Here is a 16,603-nt window from a genome sequence, read left to right on the forward strand (position 1 = left end):
GTCAATTGTGTCCGCGCCCGCCCTCCGCGCCTGCCGATTGGCCGGGCGGGGCCAGAGCGAGGGAAAGCTGTGGCCACGGGGCCGAGCGCATGAGGCGCTGACACCGCCGCCGCCACCGCCGGCAGCTGGGCCGCGCTCCGTGGGCAGCGCTCCGTGGCGTTCGGCTCCGACGGGACAGCGGGCAATCATGCCGTGGCCTCGTCTGGCTGGGGATAACGGTGGGTTCGGGTCCTTGCCGTGCCGCGGGGAAAGGCGGAGGCGCTGCGATGAGGGTCGAAGCGGTGTGGTGGAGGGGCCTTGCCGTGCGAGTCGACGGGCGTAGCGCAGGGAGATCCCGGGGGTGTTGGGTTACTTCTTTTCCCTCGCTGTCCTATATGCAGTCGTGTGTCCCCGCTTGCGCGGCGTTTGTGCCCTGGGGCGTGCCCGACGTTGGATCGCATCCTCCATAGGCCTCTCGTAGCTCCTCGGGGTTGCTGTGCCCCTCTGAGCTCCCGCGGTGTCGGTCTGGTGCCAGTCTGGGGCCGGTCTGGTGCCGGTCTGGTGCCGGTCTGGTGCCGGTCTGGTGCCGGTCTGGTGCCGGTCTGGTGCCGGTCTGGTGCCGGTCTGGTGCCGGTCTGGTGCCGGTATGGTGCCGGTCTGGGGCCGGTATGGTGCCGGTCTGGGGCCGGTATGGTGCCCTCTTGCTGCGCTTACAGATAACGACGTTCTTGCCCGGCTGTTCGAACTCACCGAGACAAAGGGAAAATCCATTTGCTTCTCCCTCGCTCCATCTGCATTGTTACCTCCGTACCTTGTTAGGCCTGAAGCTGCCGAAAGATTTCCTATCTATGGAGTCTTCGTGCAGCTTGTAGGCTGTGAAACAGTGTAATTCTCTTGCTGAAAGGAGATGGGACACCGTTTGTGGCCGATAGGAGCCATGCTGTTCTCCTGTTGCCTGTCGGGGATTTTTTTGTGCTCTGCCTTGCTGGTTTTCCGGGATCTCATTTTATGAAGCCCGGAACTTTGTTCAGAATTCGGCTTTTTTAGTGTCCGGTGACAGATACAATTTAAACTTCTCGAGGGTAGTTGCTTGCATGGATTCCTGCCCCAAAATGAATATCGGCTTGATGAAAAAGCAAAAAAAGATATATCCCCACCAAAAGCCTTCTTTTTCTTTTTTCCTAGGGTATGAAAAATCCCTATTATCGCTATTCTAATTAAGGAATTTGTGGAGTCTGTTCGAAAGTCATGCAAAGTCTGTTTTAAAAAAATGCACTTAGAAATAGTACTTACATTGATTCAAAGCACATTTGAAATGGCTAAGCTAATGGGGCAGGAGTGGGGGAAGCTGCAGACTCACTTCTGGACAGTAGTGTCATTGCATAACATCCATAAATGTAGTAGGGAACAGGCACTTCATCACTCCATAAATTTAATGTATAATATTCTGAAAAAACTACAGTTTTGTTCAGCGAATAATAGTGGGTTGACAGGAAAGATTTGTGTAAACTTTAAGCTGTTTTTAAATGTTCTTGTAAAAAGCAAACTGCTGATGTTTCAGGACATTGTCTTCTGGAGCCTGATCCTGAAGACAAAGAAAGCTGAAAATATAAGGGGCACTGAAGAGCCAACTGTTACCTTATTTTTCTGGTGGGGATTTTTTGGGCAACGTTTCTTTTGGAGAAAGAGTGGCATAGCACTTGGAAATGGCATTTGAACAAAGGATGGGAGTGATGAAAAAAATTGCTTGTCTAAGTGTTACAGACCTTAGGGCAGAATATCTTGGTAAAAGAATAATTAAATTGGAAAAGGAAAACGAGGCAATGAAAGAAATATTTGACTTGAGGTTTTTTTAGGGGCCTTACTAGTAAAATTGGTAATTGCCAAATTATGTGATTGTTTTCCATCACCTGGGGGATAGAAACCTAAAGCTGTTGTGTGGGATCTTGGTGTGCCAGAGAAATAGGATAGTTGAGCAGCAACCATATTGATAAACATGTTTAATTTTCACTTGTTTGAAATTGTGAAAATGGATAAAGCCATGAAAATAAGGACCGTGGGGGTGGGATTATATCAAATGTTTAGTTTTGCCAGATAGTTCTGCCTGATTTTATTATATGTTGGTATTAATTAAATTACTTACATTCATGAGTTGTTTGAATTCTTTATGTTGACTGGGCATGGATTTAATGTGTTGCTTCAGTATTTTTGTACTAAAATACAGTTTTGAAATAATAGTTATTTTTTGAAAATGTAAGAGGAAGAAAATGGGACTTGTCACCTTGAGTTGCTTATTGGTCCCTTATACAACTGTGACAACGTGGTTTATGAAAGAATTCATTCTTCTACTTGAAAGGCAGTATTCCTGAAAGTAGTTGTGCCATTTCTGTTGTGATAGCTGTGATAGCACTTATGAGAGTTTGTATATAGAATATGTAGTTGCTGGGTAAAGTTCAAGATTATGCCAGGTACAGAACAAAGCTCTGAAGCAATTACATAGGGGATTGTGGTTGGATGTAGGATTGAAGCCTTGTGTTAAACAAAGTCACAGTAAATAGATGGGTATAGCCTAAATGTTTTTTCTGTATTTTGGTAGCTTGTCTATGCACACAAGAACATAGAATTAGCTGAATTAGAATATTTGCAATATTCTGTTGAAGCTGTTGCAGATATGCATGAGGAGAATAAAGCTGCAGGAAATGGATGCAGCAAAATACGAAGTGGTGCTCAAAATGGAGCTGCTTTACTTGCCCTGATGGAGAAGACTGGATACAGCATGGTTCAGCAGAATGGGCAAAGAAAATTTGGCGGTCCTCCACCAGGTAAGCATTTATTTTTAGACTGAAAATTGGTGTAACCTCATGTTGTGTATCTTGACAATGACCAGTAGTAGAAGCTTAAGGAAACAGTGTAAGAAACACAGCACACGTGGGGAGGGTCCTGATGGGTTTTACAGTTTCCAGCAGTTTAACATCTCTTGAGCTAGACTATGTTTACCATTTGCTTTTGGTGGATTTAAAAAGTCACAGCTTTAAAAACAGCTAAAATTGACAGGTAGTAGAACAAATGTGGAGCTCAAAATGCTGACTGTGTTCCATATGACTGAGAACACGCTTCAAAACATTTAGTGGCACAGAAGAGAAAAACAAGTTGGTGATACAGGCGTAACCTAGTTAATGTCTTCTCTTAGCCTTACCACTTGCATTGGCCAAAGCTTTTTTTTTAACAAACATTTTTTCTCTGAGAGAGCACCAGTAAGTCATTAACTCATTAACTAATTTTGTTTTTCGAGTTGATGATGCAAAATTTCTTTTATTTTGAATAATTTTTCTTTTTGAATCAGATGATGCACTTAGACAAGGAGAAAGCAGGAAGAATCTTCATGCTGCTCTTTCAGTTCATTCTCACTTGTGGCTTGTGGTTCCATGTCTTTATACTGTGTTTGCGCATGGCTGTATGTAGTTTTTGCTAGAGCTGCTTCAAAATTATTTCTCTGAAAGTTTTTCTGTCTAAAATTTTGTATGTACTTTTACTGAGCCTATATAAAACAGCAAAAGGAGGCTCAGTAAAACTATTCTGAAAATGGCAGTGGAAAAAGAACTGCAGGGCATCACTGATTTCAGCCTTTTCTTAAATTATTATACATCTTTTACGTGATTATGATGTCTTTTAGTTAGAACATGAGACAGTATTAAGTGTGTTTATTTAGTAAAACTGCTTTTATTAATGAAATCTCATAATATTTTTTGAAGTGAGATGTGTTTGACAAGGTATTTCTTCCATAAATTTGTTTATTGACATTAGGTATCAATCTTTCCTTCAAATTTTCATGTATTATATGAAGTAAGTATAATACTTACTTAGGTTGGAAATTACCCTGAGTTATTATAAATGGTTCTAGGCCAGATGAGACTTGGATGTTTGAAGTGGATTGTAAGAAATTACAATAACTTTATAAATGAAGAGCTTCACTATGAATTATGTCTGTTTAAGATGTGATTTCTAGAAGCTTGTGTTGCTGTCAAAGGATAGTCTATCTCACTGTCAGCTCTGTTCTCAGCAGATACGCTGAAAATGGCCCTAAAAAATTTACCTGGCATCAGCACAGTTCTTCCATTTATGCCACTTGTGAAAAATGTATCTATGGAGTGTTTAAAAAAAAAAAAAGACAAAAGTGATTTTTCATAGATTTATGTCTGCTGCCATCTGAGCGGTGGACCTGGTGATTTCACTGGGCATCTAATGTGAGTCATTAGAATTACGTGGAACTTTAATGTGGCATGGATCTCACTAGCAATAAGAGGATTGTGACTAATGTTGATTGAACTGCTGCAGGAATGGGAGTCCCATTTTCTGTCATCCAGTGATCAATCAAGTACCCAGTCAAGGAAACTGGTCATTACTTGAGAAATGCTTTTGACTAACTTTCCATGTTTGCTCTGATAAGTACATGTCACACTTTGATCCAGGTGGCAGTAATGCACTGAACTGCTAACTTAAGCAGCTTTAAAATTAGAAGGGAGGCTTTTTTGTATGGTAGATAGCCTTTACTTACTGAGAATTCACTGTTCAATCCGTTGCCAGGCTGAGGAGGATGGTAAAAGTTTGTCTAGTTAATAAATAAAGATTGTTACTTAATGTCATGACTTTCCTACACAACTTTTTCTTGACTGAGATGTGCTATTGCTTTTGCCTTTGAAGCTCCTAAATGGTGCACTGTTGGTTTATTGTTTTACTGTGGGAACAAACTAGCATGATGTGAGTTAATGGCACTACTAGCCTGCAAATGGTGTTAGCTGCCATGTCCAGTCAGACCTCAGTTGAAGTGGTCAGAGATGTTTATAAAAGTGAAAATGATGAAGATGTGGAATGCTGTGTGAAACAGAGCTGAGCTTTTTGCTAAGTAAGTCACGACAGTGTGACTCCAAATGCCTGTTAATTCTGATGCCTTGGTAGCTTCTGTGTGTGCCATGCGGTTCTTTCTGTACAGTTAGTGTACTCTATATAGATGAGAAATTATTCTGTGAGAAGGTAAAGATGTCCCAATTATTTAAATTTTTTTCACAAGTAAATTACAGGCTCTTTGACAATACTTAGATGAAGTAAAAGTTTTAATTACAAAATCATCTAAATATAATTTATTCTGAACTTCAGACCAAAGTAAATGATTTAATTATCTTTTTGTCTTAACTTGTCAAGAATAATTATTTTTTCACCTTGCCTTGCTATGCTTTGTCATTTCATACTAATACTTACAAAGTTTTGTGTTAGTTTTTTCTACCATCATTGTACTCCTTGTTTTTCTCCTGTAGAAAACCTTTCTTATCAAAAGCTTTAGAAGAAGCTTTCAGTTATGATTTGAGTAACTGCCTTTGAATCTTCTACCTGATTTGTTTGCCCAGTTTAAAAGAAGAAATAAAGCCAACCAAATTTTAATTTTTTTTTCTATTGTTTTGGGAAAATGGAGTACCATATTTGAAGACTGTAACTTCATAATACTCAATGCACAAATACATTCTTACGTTATCAGTTGGACATATCTTTCAGTGTATATGGCAGAGACAAAAGAATGTATGAATATCCTTGGCTTAAGGAGATAAGCACAGATGTTCTTGTAGCTTTCAGATGTCAGCCAAAGACTGACTTGTTCTGTGGATTTTTTAATTTACTTTTTTTCGTCCATCTACTACTGCCTGTGAAAACTGTGGTCTGGTTTTAGAGTAAAAGTGTTCAATTTTTTTGGCTGTTGAAGAAAGTTTGGCTCTATATCCTACCTTCCTTAGGGAGTCCTATTTTATTGGATGAATGAAGGTGGAAGCAAAATGTTTGGATTTTTTGAATGATGTCAAGAAAGAAAAAGTGCTGCATTGGGGACCCTTACCAAAATTTCTAAAAATATGGGCAAGAAGTGCAGAGAAACCTTTTGCAACTTTAAAGCATTGTAGTAGAAAATATGACTGAAGTTCTTTCTTAGGTATCTGAATCATTTTTATTAATAACTGAAATAAAATTGCAAGGCACAAAAAATGGTTGAAATAGAGACTGTCGGCAAACCTGTCAGTGTTTTTTAGATAAAGAGGTTCAGAGTGTTGTCATACAGATTCCATTGGAAAAAAACAGAGAAGACAGAATTGAAAGAAATACCAGCTGTGGGTTTCTTTTTTTATTTAAACATTAAAAAAAAATCTTTTTTAAATTTAAACATTAAAGAAATAAGACATAATAGAAGAGAATGTGCTAGTTTTCAGTTGTGACCAAAAATAAATAAATAACTCCCAGCTTTTAACTGGGTGCAGGGGGAATGTGTCTATCTGGCATTTGTACTAAGATTCCTGTTGGACAATTTATTTTAAGGTTGGGAAGGTCCCCCACCACCTCGTGGATGTGAAGTTTTTGTGGGTAAGATTCCTCGTGATATGTATGAAGATGAGCTAGTTCCTGTTTTTGAGCGAGCTGGGAAGATCTATGAGCTCAGACTGATGATGGAATTCAGTGGTGAGAACCGAGGCTATGCTTTTGTGATGTACACCACTAAAGAGGAAGCCCAGCTGGCCATCAAGATTCTTAATAATTATGAAATTCGTCCAGGGAAGTTCATTGGTGTCTGCGTAAGCTTGGACAACTGCAGACTGTTCATTGGAGCAATTCCTAAAGATAAGAAGAAAGAAGAAATACTGAATGAAATGAAAAAAGTTACAGAAGGAGTGGTGGATGTCATTGTTTATCCAAATGCCACTGACAAAACTAAAAATCGTGGCTTTGCCTTTGTAGAATATGAATCTCATAGAGCAGCTGCAATGGCTAGAAGACGACTAATCCCAGGTAAAACTGTGATTAAACTGAGTTTTTATGAGGAGTATCTTTTTCCATATTGTGGGGCGATGAGATGGTGGATCATCCCTGTTTCCCATTCTTTAAGGTGTTTTGAGAGTTACAATGCTGCAGTATTGCCTTTTGGCTAAGGAGGGTTTTATTTTTTGTGTTTTGTCATTGTGGGGTTTTTTTTAAATTTTTTTTTTTTAAAGCTGTGATTTAAGTAGTTCTGACAATCAAAAAATAGATATCAGTTTTATGTAATTTAGCTATTGTGATTTACACCAGTATGTGTTTGCTTTGGCACACATCTAATTTTCATTTACATGCACTAGGCCCTGCACACAAATTCTCTTAAAAGTGAGCTTAGAAAAGATAATGCTTTGAATGTGCCCCATATTTTCTGTGGGGGTCATGAATGATGTTGTTTTCATCACTATGAAATATGTGAACGTTTTATATTTTAAAAGTATTGAAAAGTAGGTTGGTCTTTAATATTTTACTAGAAAATAATTTTAAGAGTTTAACTTAAGAGTTTAAGTAGAAGATTATTTTGTCATTGCACCTTATTTTATACATTCTTAAGGAGGGGAAGTAGAAAAGGAGGGAAAAAGGAGGGAATAGGTAAAGTACAATTAAAAAGGGAAATTCTAGAAGAGAAAGGAAGAGAAATAAAATATGGAGGAAATTAAATAACATAGTTGAAGATGCAAAGTCGTTCAAGCAGATAATACAGCATTAGCTTTGCTGAAGTGAATGCCAGAACTGTTAAGGCTAAAATTTAGGCAAGTCTTGTATTAATTGCTGACAGAGTGTTAGAAGGAGTGTTACCTAAGGGTTATATAGTATGTGTATTGTATATACGCAAATAGATACTATGCAAACGTATATACGAAATACAAAATATTGAATATATAATAACATAATAAATATCAATTTAATACTTGTAATAATATGTAATATATGCAGCATATAATTTTATGTCTATATATGCAAGGTGATGGGGGAAATACCTCCTGATCACTGAATGGAAAATAAACCAGCATGATATGCAAAATGATGGGTTGACATGAGTAACAAAGCAGGTTTGGTTTTTTAGTTTGAATTCTGGTGTCTGCTGCAACATAGAGTAAGGCTTGTGCTAGAGATACACATTTAGATTACTATTTCCAGGTGTTGCCCATACTTTTTAAAGTACTAATATTATTGAAGAGGCTGTGTTTAGTAGCTACTTAAATACATTATTTTTGGTCTCCTTGTGTGTAGTTGTGTATATGCATGTCACAAAGCCTTTGTTTTGACAGCTTATGGTGCTTAACGCACCCAAAGGTAATAGAACACTTGTCATTTTTGCAGTGGCTCATTTACTTTAACAATTTCAAGTAACTTTAATACATGTGGGCAACAAAACCCAGTTTCTTGTGGTACGCATCATGTTTGCTTTTTGTAGAGGTAGGTGATAAGAATGATTCTGGTTTCCTTTGCATGTTTCTTATTTATATAATGCTTCTTTGCTGTAGGAACGTTCCAGCCCTGGGGTCATACTATTCAAGTAGACTGGGCAGATCCTGAGAAAGTAGTTGATGAAGAAACCATGCAGAGAGTTAAAGTATTGTATGTGAGAAATTTAATGATATCTACCACAGAGGACAAAATTAAAGCTGAATTCAACAAGTTCAAGCCAGGAGTAGTTGAACGTGTAAAGAAGTTGAGGGACTATGCTTTTGTTCATTTTTTCCACCGCGAAGATGCAGTTGCTGCTATGTCTGTAATGAATGGAAAGTGCATTGATGGAGCCAGTATTGAGGTAACACTGGCAAAGCCAGTTAACAAGGAGAGTTCTTGGAAGCAACATTTTAATGGTCAGATAAGTCCCAGTTCTGAAAATCTCTTAGGGTTTCCTAACAAAGAAGATGGCACTCAAAAATCCTTGGCAAAACCAACAAGTCTTTCAGTTCGTCTTAATGGTCAGCACAGTCCAGCCCCCCCTGAAGTTGAAAGAAGTACATACCCCATTTTTCCAGGAATAAAGCTTACTCCGATTAGCATGTATTCTTTAAAGCTGAGTCACTTCAGTTCTGCAGTAATGCATCTGGATTATTTTTGCCATAAAAATAGCTGGGCACCACCAGAATACTGCTTGTATTCAACCACAAGTCAGGATGGGAAAATACTCCTGGTGTACAAGGTGCTTATTTCTAGTATTGCAGATGATTCCCAGAGTTATTTCATGCCAGAAAAACTCTGTACAACTGTAGAAGATGCAAAGGAATTGGCAGCACAGTTCACGCTTTTACATCTAGGTAAGCATAAATACTTTATTATATATGAAGAACTGAAGCTAGAAAAGTTACTTCTAAATTGTTCTTGGTGTACATATCTTGGTGTACATATCTTGGTGCATGTGTATGTTTTATATAAAGTATAGGCAAGTCTACAGAAGACTTGGTTCTTGTATCATTGAGTCTGGACCATCAGGTGGGAGCACTGAGAAACACTATAAATATCTAAGCAGTCCAGTGCCAGGGTAATTTTTCCTCACATTTATCTACTGCAACGATGTATATGGAAGAATTAGATGACATGTAAGTGACTTAGGTTTAAGGTCATCTGTGAGATGATTATGGTGCTGAAAATTTTTTTGAAAGTCTGTCTGTGTTCTAGCATCTTCATTTATATATGTTCCATTTTTAAAAATTAGAATGCAACTACTAGAAGAGGTAAGTTTTTATATTATAAAATTGGGGAGTTGTGGTTTTTTCCTTTGTTTTGTTCAGGTTTTTTTCCTCACCTGTTCTCATTTTGGTGAACTGGAAAACCTATTGCAGTAAACTGTTAAAATAGTGTTGCTATTCTTCTGTTCCTCATATTGCTACTTAGCACTTGTCCTGGAAGTCACTTGAGATGTAGGTAGGCTGTGGTGAGATCTCTCCTTTGGATGAGTTCATAGCAGACTTATTTCAGGCTTGAGTATTTTGCAGTGCATGACTAAAATGTAAACAAGCTTTTTCTTTTTGCTTATATTCTTGTTTCTCCTTGGGTTTAGATTTGGCATGGCCAAAAAGTCTTAGAGGAAGAAGAACTCCAAAGCACAAAGCCTTATACATTGTCTCCACCTCAGTAGTGTGTTCAGTTTACATTAGTGGGCCACTTCCAGAAGGTGATGCTTACAGATGGTCAAAGTGATTTTTAATAATAAATGGTGAAGCATCTGTGTCTGGTTTTGTAAACACCATGGGCAGCGTTTTACTAGATGAGTGTTTCCACGTTTTTCTAACAAGGAAAGTTAAGGCCACACCTTTATAACCCATGTAATCCTGAACACAAAAGATTAAAAGGGTATTAAACTCAAAATAGTGGTGTGAGGCTCTCTTTAAAAGAAGAATAAAGGCAGTTGTGGGTTTTGTGCTTGACCATATGTACCTGCCCAGTTTGTTTCTTTTGTTACCTGAAGTTATTTTCTCTCCTGTATTTCTCTGGGAAAGAATCAATGGAACAATTAAGAAAACTTAGATTGAGTGATTATTCCCAGCTGTGGGCAAATCCTGAATGCAAACAAGTATGAAAAAAATAAAGAAAGAATGTGTTGAGATGTTTATCTCTTCAGTTATAATTACAAATGCTATGGGGAAAAGATTTTAAAGTGGATTTAAATTAATAATATTCTAAAGCTTTTTAGCACTTAATTGTTCCGTACAATCACAGTTAATGGTAATTGTTATTCAGGAGAATTCTCAAATACCAGGTTGGATTTCTGACCTAATGGCTGTCTCCCTAATGGCCTAGTGCTAGTAATACTGTCTTGTTATCTTTGAATAACACTTTTTTTTTATGGCCTCTGTGCATTCTGGTTTGTGAGGATTTGGCCCTGCAAAGAATATAGAGCCCTGATTCGAAGCAAACATACAAGGCTGACTTTTGAAAGATACACATCTTTTGTATTGATTAAAAACCCTCTTTTTAATGTTGGCATTGTTGTGATACTAAAACATAGCTCTAAGGAGACTAAAAGTATAATTACTTTTCTCTGTCTAATCTACAGAAGTTGTTTCTGTTCCAATTTAATATATATTCTGTGTTGAATGAAATATCTGCAGGTAAAGAAGAGTTGATAGATGTGACAGAATCCTTCCTTCGTATGGAAGTGTCTGTTGCGTGGTTTGACATGTTGAATGTTATTGCTGCTGATGATGGTTGTATGGGCTGTGGTTTTGGGGTTTGAGGGTTTTGTCTCTTGTTTTTGGGGTTTTTTTGATAACTAGCAGTGATTTGAGAAAAGTCTGAGTGTGTTTCTTGGAAGTGTTACTCTAAACATGAGTGTACAAAGATGGCATAGGGACTAATCCTTTCTGGTAAGTAACTTCTCTTACAGGAACCTAATTTTTTGGCCACCTAATTTTTGATGATGTGTTCGGGTTGGGTTTTGCTGTTTTGCTGTTTCTTTTTTTTTTTTTTTTTTTTTCTTTTTAAAGCATATAAGTAGTCTAAGGTAAGTAAATGAGAAAAGGCTGCTTTGATATGATTTTAAAACTGGACTGCTTTGATTAATAATCTCAAGGCATACTAGCTGCTTTTTTTTTTTTTTTTTTTTTTTTTTTTTTTTTTTATTTCTGTATTTACTTCTACACATTACAGAATACTTGCTTTTTACACCAGTATATATAGTACTGGTACACAGCAGTCCTGAGCAGACAGCAGTACAACAACTAACCACTTGGTGTCAGCTCAGTATTTTGAAAATGATGGTTCTTAGAAAACACAGAAAACTGTGATGTCAGGGAGATATTAATAAGCTATATTTTAATGTTAAAATATAAGAGAAAATATAATTACTATATTATTATAATATAATAATACTTAATTATAATAATATAAAATATGATAAATCACTAACAGATGAAGGGAGTGAAAACACTCAGGCTTGGCTAAATGTGTGAAAATCCCGTATCTGGATCTCCAGTTTTGAGAAGGGGAGCAGAGCTACATGCTGAAATTTCAGAAAGTGAATGTTGTCAGAGGGAGGACTGGGAGGGTAGGGGAACAGAATAGGGAAACACTTGAATGCCCTGTAGAAGAATAATACCTCTTCCATTAATTTGAATTGCATTTCTACACAAATAAGTCTGTGCCTTTAGGAGTTACACAGCACCTTAATGTCATTTACAAAATGGTGCTTGGCTGTTAAATGTGGCATCCTTTTAGAAAAATATGTAAGGCTTCCTACTCTTGCCTGTACTGGAGACTGGCTAAATGTGAGGCAGCTCCAGTTCAGAGACTGCATAGTTGTGTACTTAACACACACTTGATATTCCATTTGTGATCCAGAAGCAGTCTTAGTGCAGAATCAATCCTGAAATAGGAGGTGGTGTTATCATTCAGGTCCTTTGCATCAGTAATGTGGGTTTGCAGTTTATGCAAATGGCTCATCCACATGACTTCAGAATGCAGGCAGAAGGAAACTTGAAATTGCATAGATATACTCTCAGTTGTTGGACAATTCCCACCTCCCTTTCTTTAGTAAGAGTAAACATCTGTCTGAAGCCTGGAAAAGCACAGCATTCTTTTGAAAACTATTTTTTGTTTGTTTGTTTGGTTTGTTTTCACTTGCTGCTGCTGGAATTCCGCTCGTTTAAGGAAATACCAGAACATGTCAGAACCTATTTCTGGTCCTTAAGATAACACTCTCTGTAGCAAAGGCTGAGTCCTGGGAAGTTCTCTTCCTGCTGGGTTTGACTTAAGGGTGATGGGGAAGAACAGGAGAAGTTTCAGTAAATTTTTCTGTTTCAGGGATCTGCCAGGTTTCAAATGGGTGTTCTGCTGTAGGGTGTTCTTTGCACTTTCACACATGCTATTTCATGTTACATCGCGCTGAGACACAATTTATGAAATTAATTTTTTAGGTAAAAGAGAAGATTTAAAAGTATTTATAAGATAAATATACTGATAAATATCCAAATCAAGAAAAAGCCTTTTAATAACTATCACACATAAATAGCAGTTTTCTTCCAGTTCCCCACATATAATTTTTATAGTAAATAGTACTGAAATAGTGTGTAGCAAGCATTGTATCTTACTACTATGAATTCATTTGTTTAAACACCTTAAGTGCTGCATTCACTAGCAATTTACAAGTCAAGGATAAAACTTCTATAAGCGAGTTCCAAAGTGTATATTTAGCATGTGTGTCTTAAAACAAATCTATCTGCAAACTGCTGTTCCAGATTTTGGACATTAAACCTAAAGGTCAAGCGAAATGGTTTTTATGTTTTGTTGTAGGAATTTTCTTTACTTAAGCATTGCCTTGGTTTGCTTTATCAAAATTAATTACATGGCAGTTGGAACAATCAGCAGCCACAAACTGTAAGATGTTTAAAAAAATACAGGAGTTGCTGGCTTTGTTTAGCAAATACAGATGATAAGTGGTGATTTGTGGTTTGGGGTTTTTTGAGTGATTTTTAGAATGGCTCAGAATGTACTATAAGAAGTTTTTTACTGGTATGAATTTAGAAGTCTGAAATATTTATCAGATGACTTACACATAATGGTTTTTCTTACAGCCCCTGAGCAAGCATATATAACATTGCTGTCCCTGAATGCAGCATGGTGGGATAGTAAAGGTGAGTAAGCTCGTGTTATTGTTTATTGCAGATTTTTGCCCTCTCAAAGACATTGTCTTAGCTGCACTGTTTTGCACTGTTTGTCAGAGAAGTTGTACTTTCCACATGTACACAGCTCTTAGAGGGTTTGTAGAGATTCTCTGTTGCTTTTTCCAGAGGAAACCATACCTCTACTGCGCTATACCTGCTGATGGGTCACAGAGTCTGATATTCTAGTTAGTTATGCAGCACGAAAGAAGGTTATGGTTTTTACTTCTAAAATGACCTGGAGTAATTTTTAAGTCATTTCTTAATGATTTGCCTTTTCTGCTTATGTTTAAATTTGTGTTTAGAAGTGGGAGCTCTTACTAATCTGGGCACTTGGACTATTTTTTGGCCAGTCTGTTTCATGTAAAAGAGACTAATATCTCCTTCTCTGACTTTTTTTCAAGTATGCTATTGTGGATGAATTTGAGTGTGTATATCTGTCACTTCTAAGGTCTCTCTTTTTTTTTTTTTAATGGCATGAGAATGGTTTTTGAAAGCTTCCAAGGCGGTTTGAAAATGGTGTTAAATCCATGCTCTGTGTTACCTTTACTGCTGAAAGCTTCTAATCTCAGGCACACAGAATATTTCCTGAAGATTCAGTTATTTTTTGGCTGAGGCTTACAGATGGGAAACAAATTTGTAAATTTTGGCCAGTGTAGGAGAACTTGGAAAAGAATAAGTAACACAGCTGCAATAATGTTGGACTGTATTTATCTGTGGAATAACTTGTCTGCCTTCAGTAGAGTCAGTCACTTCAAAAAAAGATATAATTTAGCATCCTTTTTTCTACTCCACTGATGATCATAATGAAGTGGGGTTTTGTTTATGCAGTGTACATCAGGCAGCACTTGGTACTTAGTTGAGCACAGATCCCAATCTACAGTTGTGTTAAATACTACGAAGTTCAGTTAAAAGAGAGTGTGTGTGTGTGTGTGTGTGTGTGTGTGCGTGTAAAGACATAGGATGAGAAAACGCTTTCAGTACCAAAGAATGGGATCTCTTAAAAGAATAAGGCTCTTAGGGAAAAAGCCAAACCCTTGAGCAGTTGCCTAAACAGTTTCTTAATTATTTTGAGTTAGTATTAGTGCTGCAGAGGAAAGGGAAGAGTGCAGCATTGGCATAAGACTGTGAATGCTTTCGTTACACCGTTATCTTAAGGTCCTTAATAGTTAAGTCCATCTTGAAATGGATAATGCAATAAGTTTGCTGAAATCAAAGTCTTTTTCATGCCTCTCCACCTCTCTTTTTGCAGCCAACTGTACACCCTACTTAGTTTGAATTTCCCTGAAGAAGAGAAGTTTGGAATTTATTGCTTTGGATCTTGTCCTGAAAGGAAAAAGAACACCCCACTGATACATAATTACTGGAAATTCACAGTCCATGTTTATTGATGAATAATTCTTCAAAGCATGTGTATTAAGCATTTCAATTTAAAGATTAGTGAAATTGAATGTTAAATTGTTTTGGTTAGTTTGATTAAATTTGGGGTTTAAAAGATAATTTGTTTAAAAGATTTTTATTACCTGTAATAGTCTATACAACAGCAATTTATATTTAGTGTTGAAATAATTTGCCACAATTCCTGCTCTTGTATTTTCACACAGAATTTTTACAGCTTCTGTTGTATGTAATAAATCCTAAACAAATATTGAAAAAAAACCCACCAACAAAACAATAAATGCCATTCTGGCAACCCTGCCTTTTCATATGTAAACATGCATAATATGAAACTTAAATACCATCCTCACATTTGCTTCCGTTAACTTGATGCAAAATTTTACAGGAAGAACATGTCCAATAAAATCTTTGCTTCTGCTACAGCATTACATCAATGGAAAACTAGTATTTTGAAGGACTTTATATCAATGTACCATCAGGCTACATTGCTGTAGTCATAACATTGAGGTTCAATACCTTAGTTAATTCTTGGAGACAAAAACGGGCAAAAAAAAAATCTTGACAGAGACAAATTACATGTACTTTTATGTACAGCTCACTAGGTTGTATTTCCTGTTGTTAGCATCTCTCTGTTGGGACACGTGTGTGCTTTCATATCATAGAGGCCTTACTTTTATCCAGGCTCTCCCTTGAAACCACTACTTGTGCTTGCCTGTGATATCCCTATGGAGCAGCAGCTTAATCACTTTCTAATCAGGCCATGTTCTTCTTAAAAAACGTTGTTTGGCATTAAACTGAAAATAGTTTTTGATTTTTAAAATCAGAAATATGTAATTCATTTTGAGTGAACCATCGTTATTTTTATTGTGACTATTTGGCATTTCTCAGTCGAGTGCTTTATTTATTGAATGACAAAAGAGTAACAACCTTTTTTTTACCTTCTAAAAAAATCGGAAACTAATACAGTAGACCATACTTATTTGTGGAATTTTAAATACAGTTTCAGTTTGTTGACAAGGAGTGGGCCAAGTGGTTAAAATGTCTAAGGGCCTCACCTATGCAAGTATTGTTTGTAAGCTGTTGTATCTGAAAACTGTTTGTCAGAAAGGAATATTATGTAGACAGAAAACAATGCAATGGAAAGATTTCAAGTTGAATATTTTTTTTTTTAAAGCAATCAACTGTTGTGGTCCACTACGTATTTTGGTTCAGTGTATTTCATCACCATATTAAATTGTCCCTTTTGCTGTTAATTTAGGTGCAGTTATAGCAGTTTCATTTTATTTGCATTTGATATTAGCTACATAATAATTCTTTTAAACGTTGCAATTTCTAATGTTGAAATAATGTGTTTGACTACTGTACACGAATTAACATTTATATTAAATTTATGCTGTTCATATTCGATGTGTGTAAAAGAAAAATAAATTATTATTTTAGACATAGTACCTTCACAAACCTACTTTGCAGGATTCACTTTGCTTTCTCTAGTAACAAGCTTTGTCCAAAGGCTCCAGTGCTTTGCTGAACAAAAGGAAGGGTGATTAAGTGGCTGAGTGAAACCTTGGAAAAAAAAGAAGTAATTCTTAAAAAGCAAGTTGGCTTATTAGCTTCTATCACATGTGAAAGTTGTTAAAAGGTTAGGATTTCCTAAAACACTCATGAGGAAAGGGAACAGGCACCTTGTTTAGTCCATGTTTAAATCAAGGGGTTCCTAAGGCCAAGACAAAAATAAGTGTTTGAGATAGAATGATACAGTATAGTGCTGA

At 36.9% G+C, this 16,603-nt stretch overlaps 1 protein-coding gene across 1 annotated transcript; it reads left to right on the top strand.

The window, feature by feature from the left end:
* Positions 1-16,279, top strand: RBM46 (RNA binding motif protein 46). The gene is made up of 6 exons (XM_085058564.1): positions 1-218; positions 2,640-2,801; positions 6,334-6,801; positions 8,313-9,095; positions 13,350-13,409; positions 14,689-16,279. Exons 1-6 carry the CDS (start codon positions 188-190, stop codon positions 14,712-14,714), a joined length of 1,530 nt encoding a protein of 509 aa, XP_084914690.1. The 5' UTR covers positions 1-187; the 3' UTR covers positions 14,715-16,279.
* Positions 16,280-16,603: the final 324 nt, after the last annotated feature.

The sequence above is a fragment of the Lichenostomus cassidix genome, chromosome 4 (assembly GCF_008360975.1).
Source record: "Lichenostomus cassidix isolate B80296 chromosome 4, HeHo_3.0, whole genome shotgun sequence".
NCBI lineage: Eukaryota > Metazoa > Chordata > Aves > Passeriformes > Meliphagidae > Lichenostomus > Lichenostomus cassidix.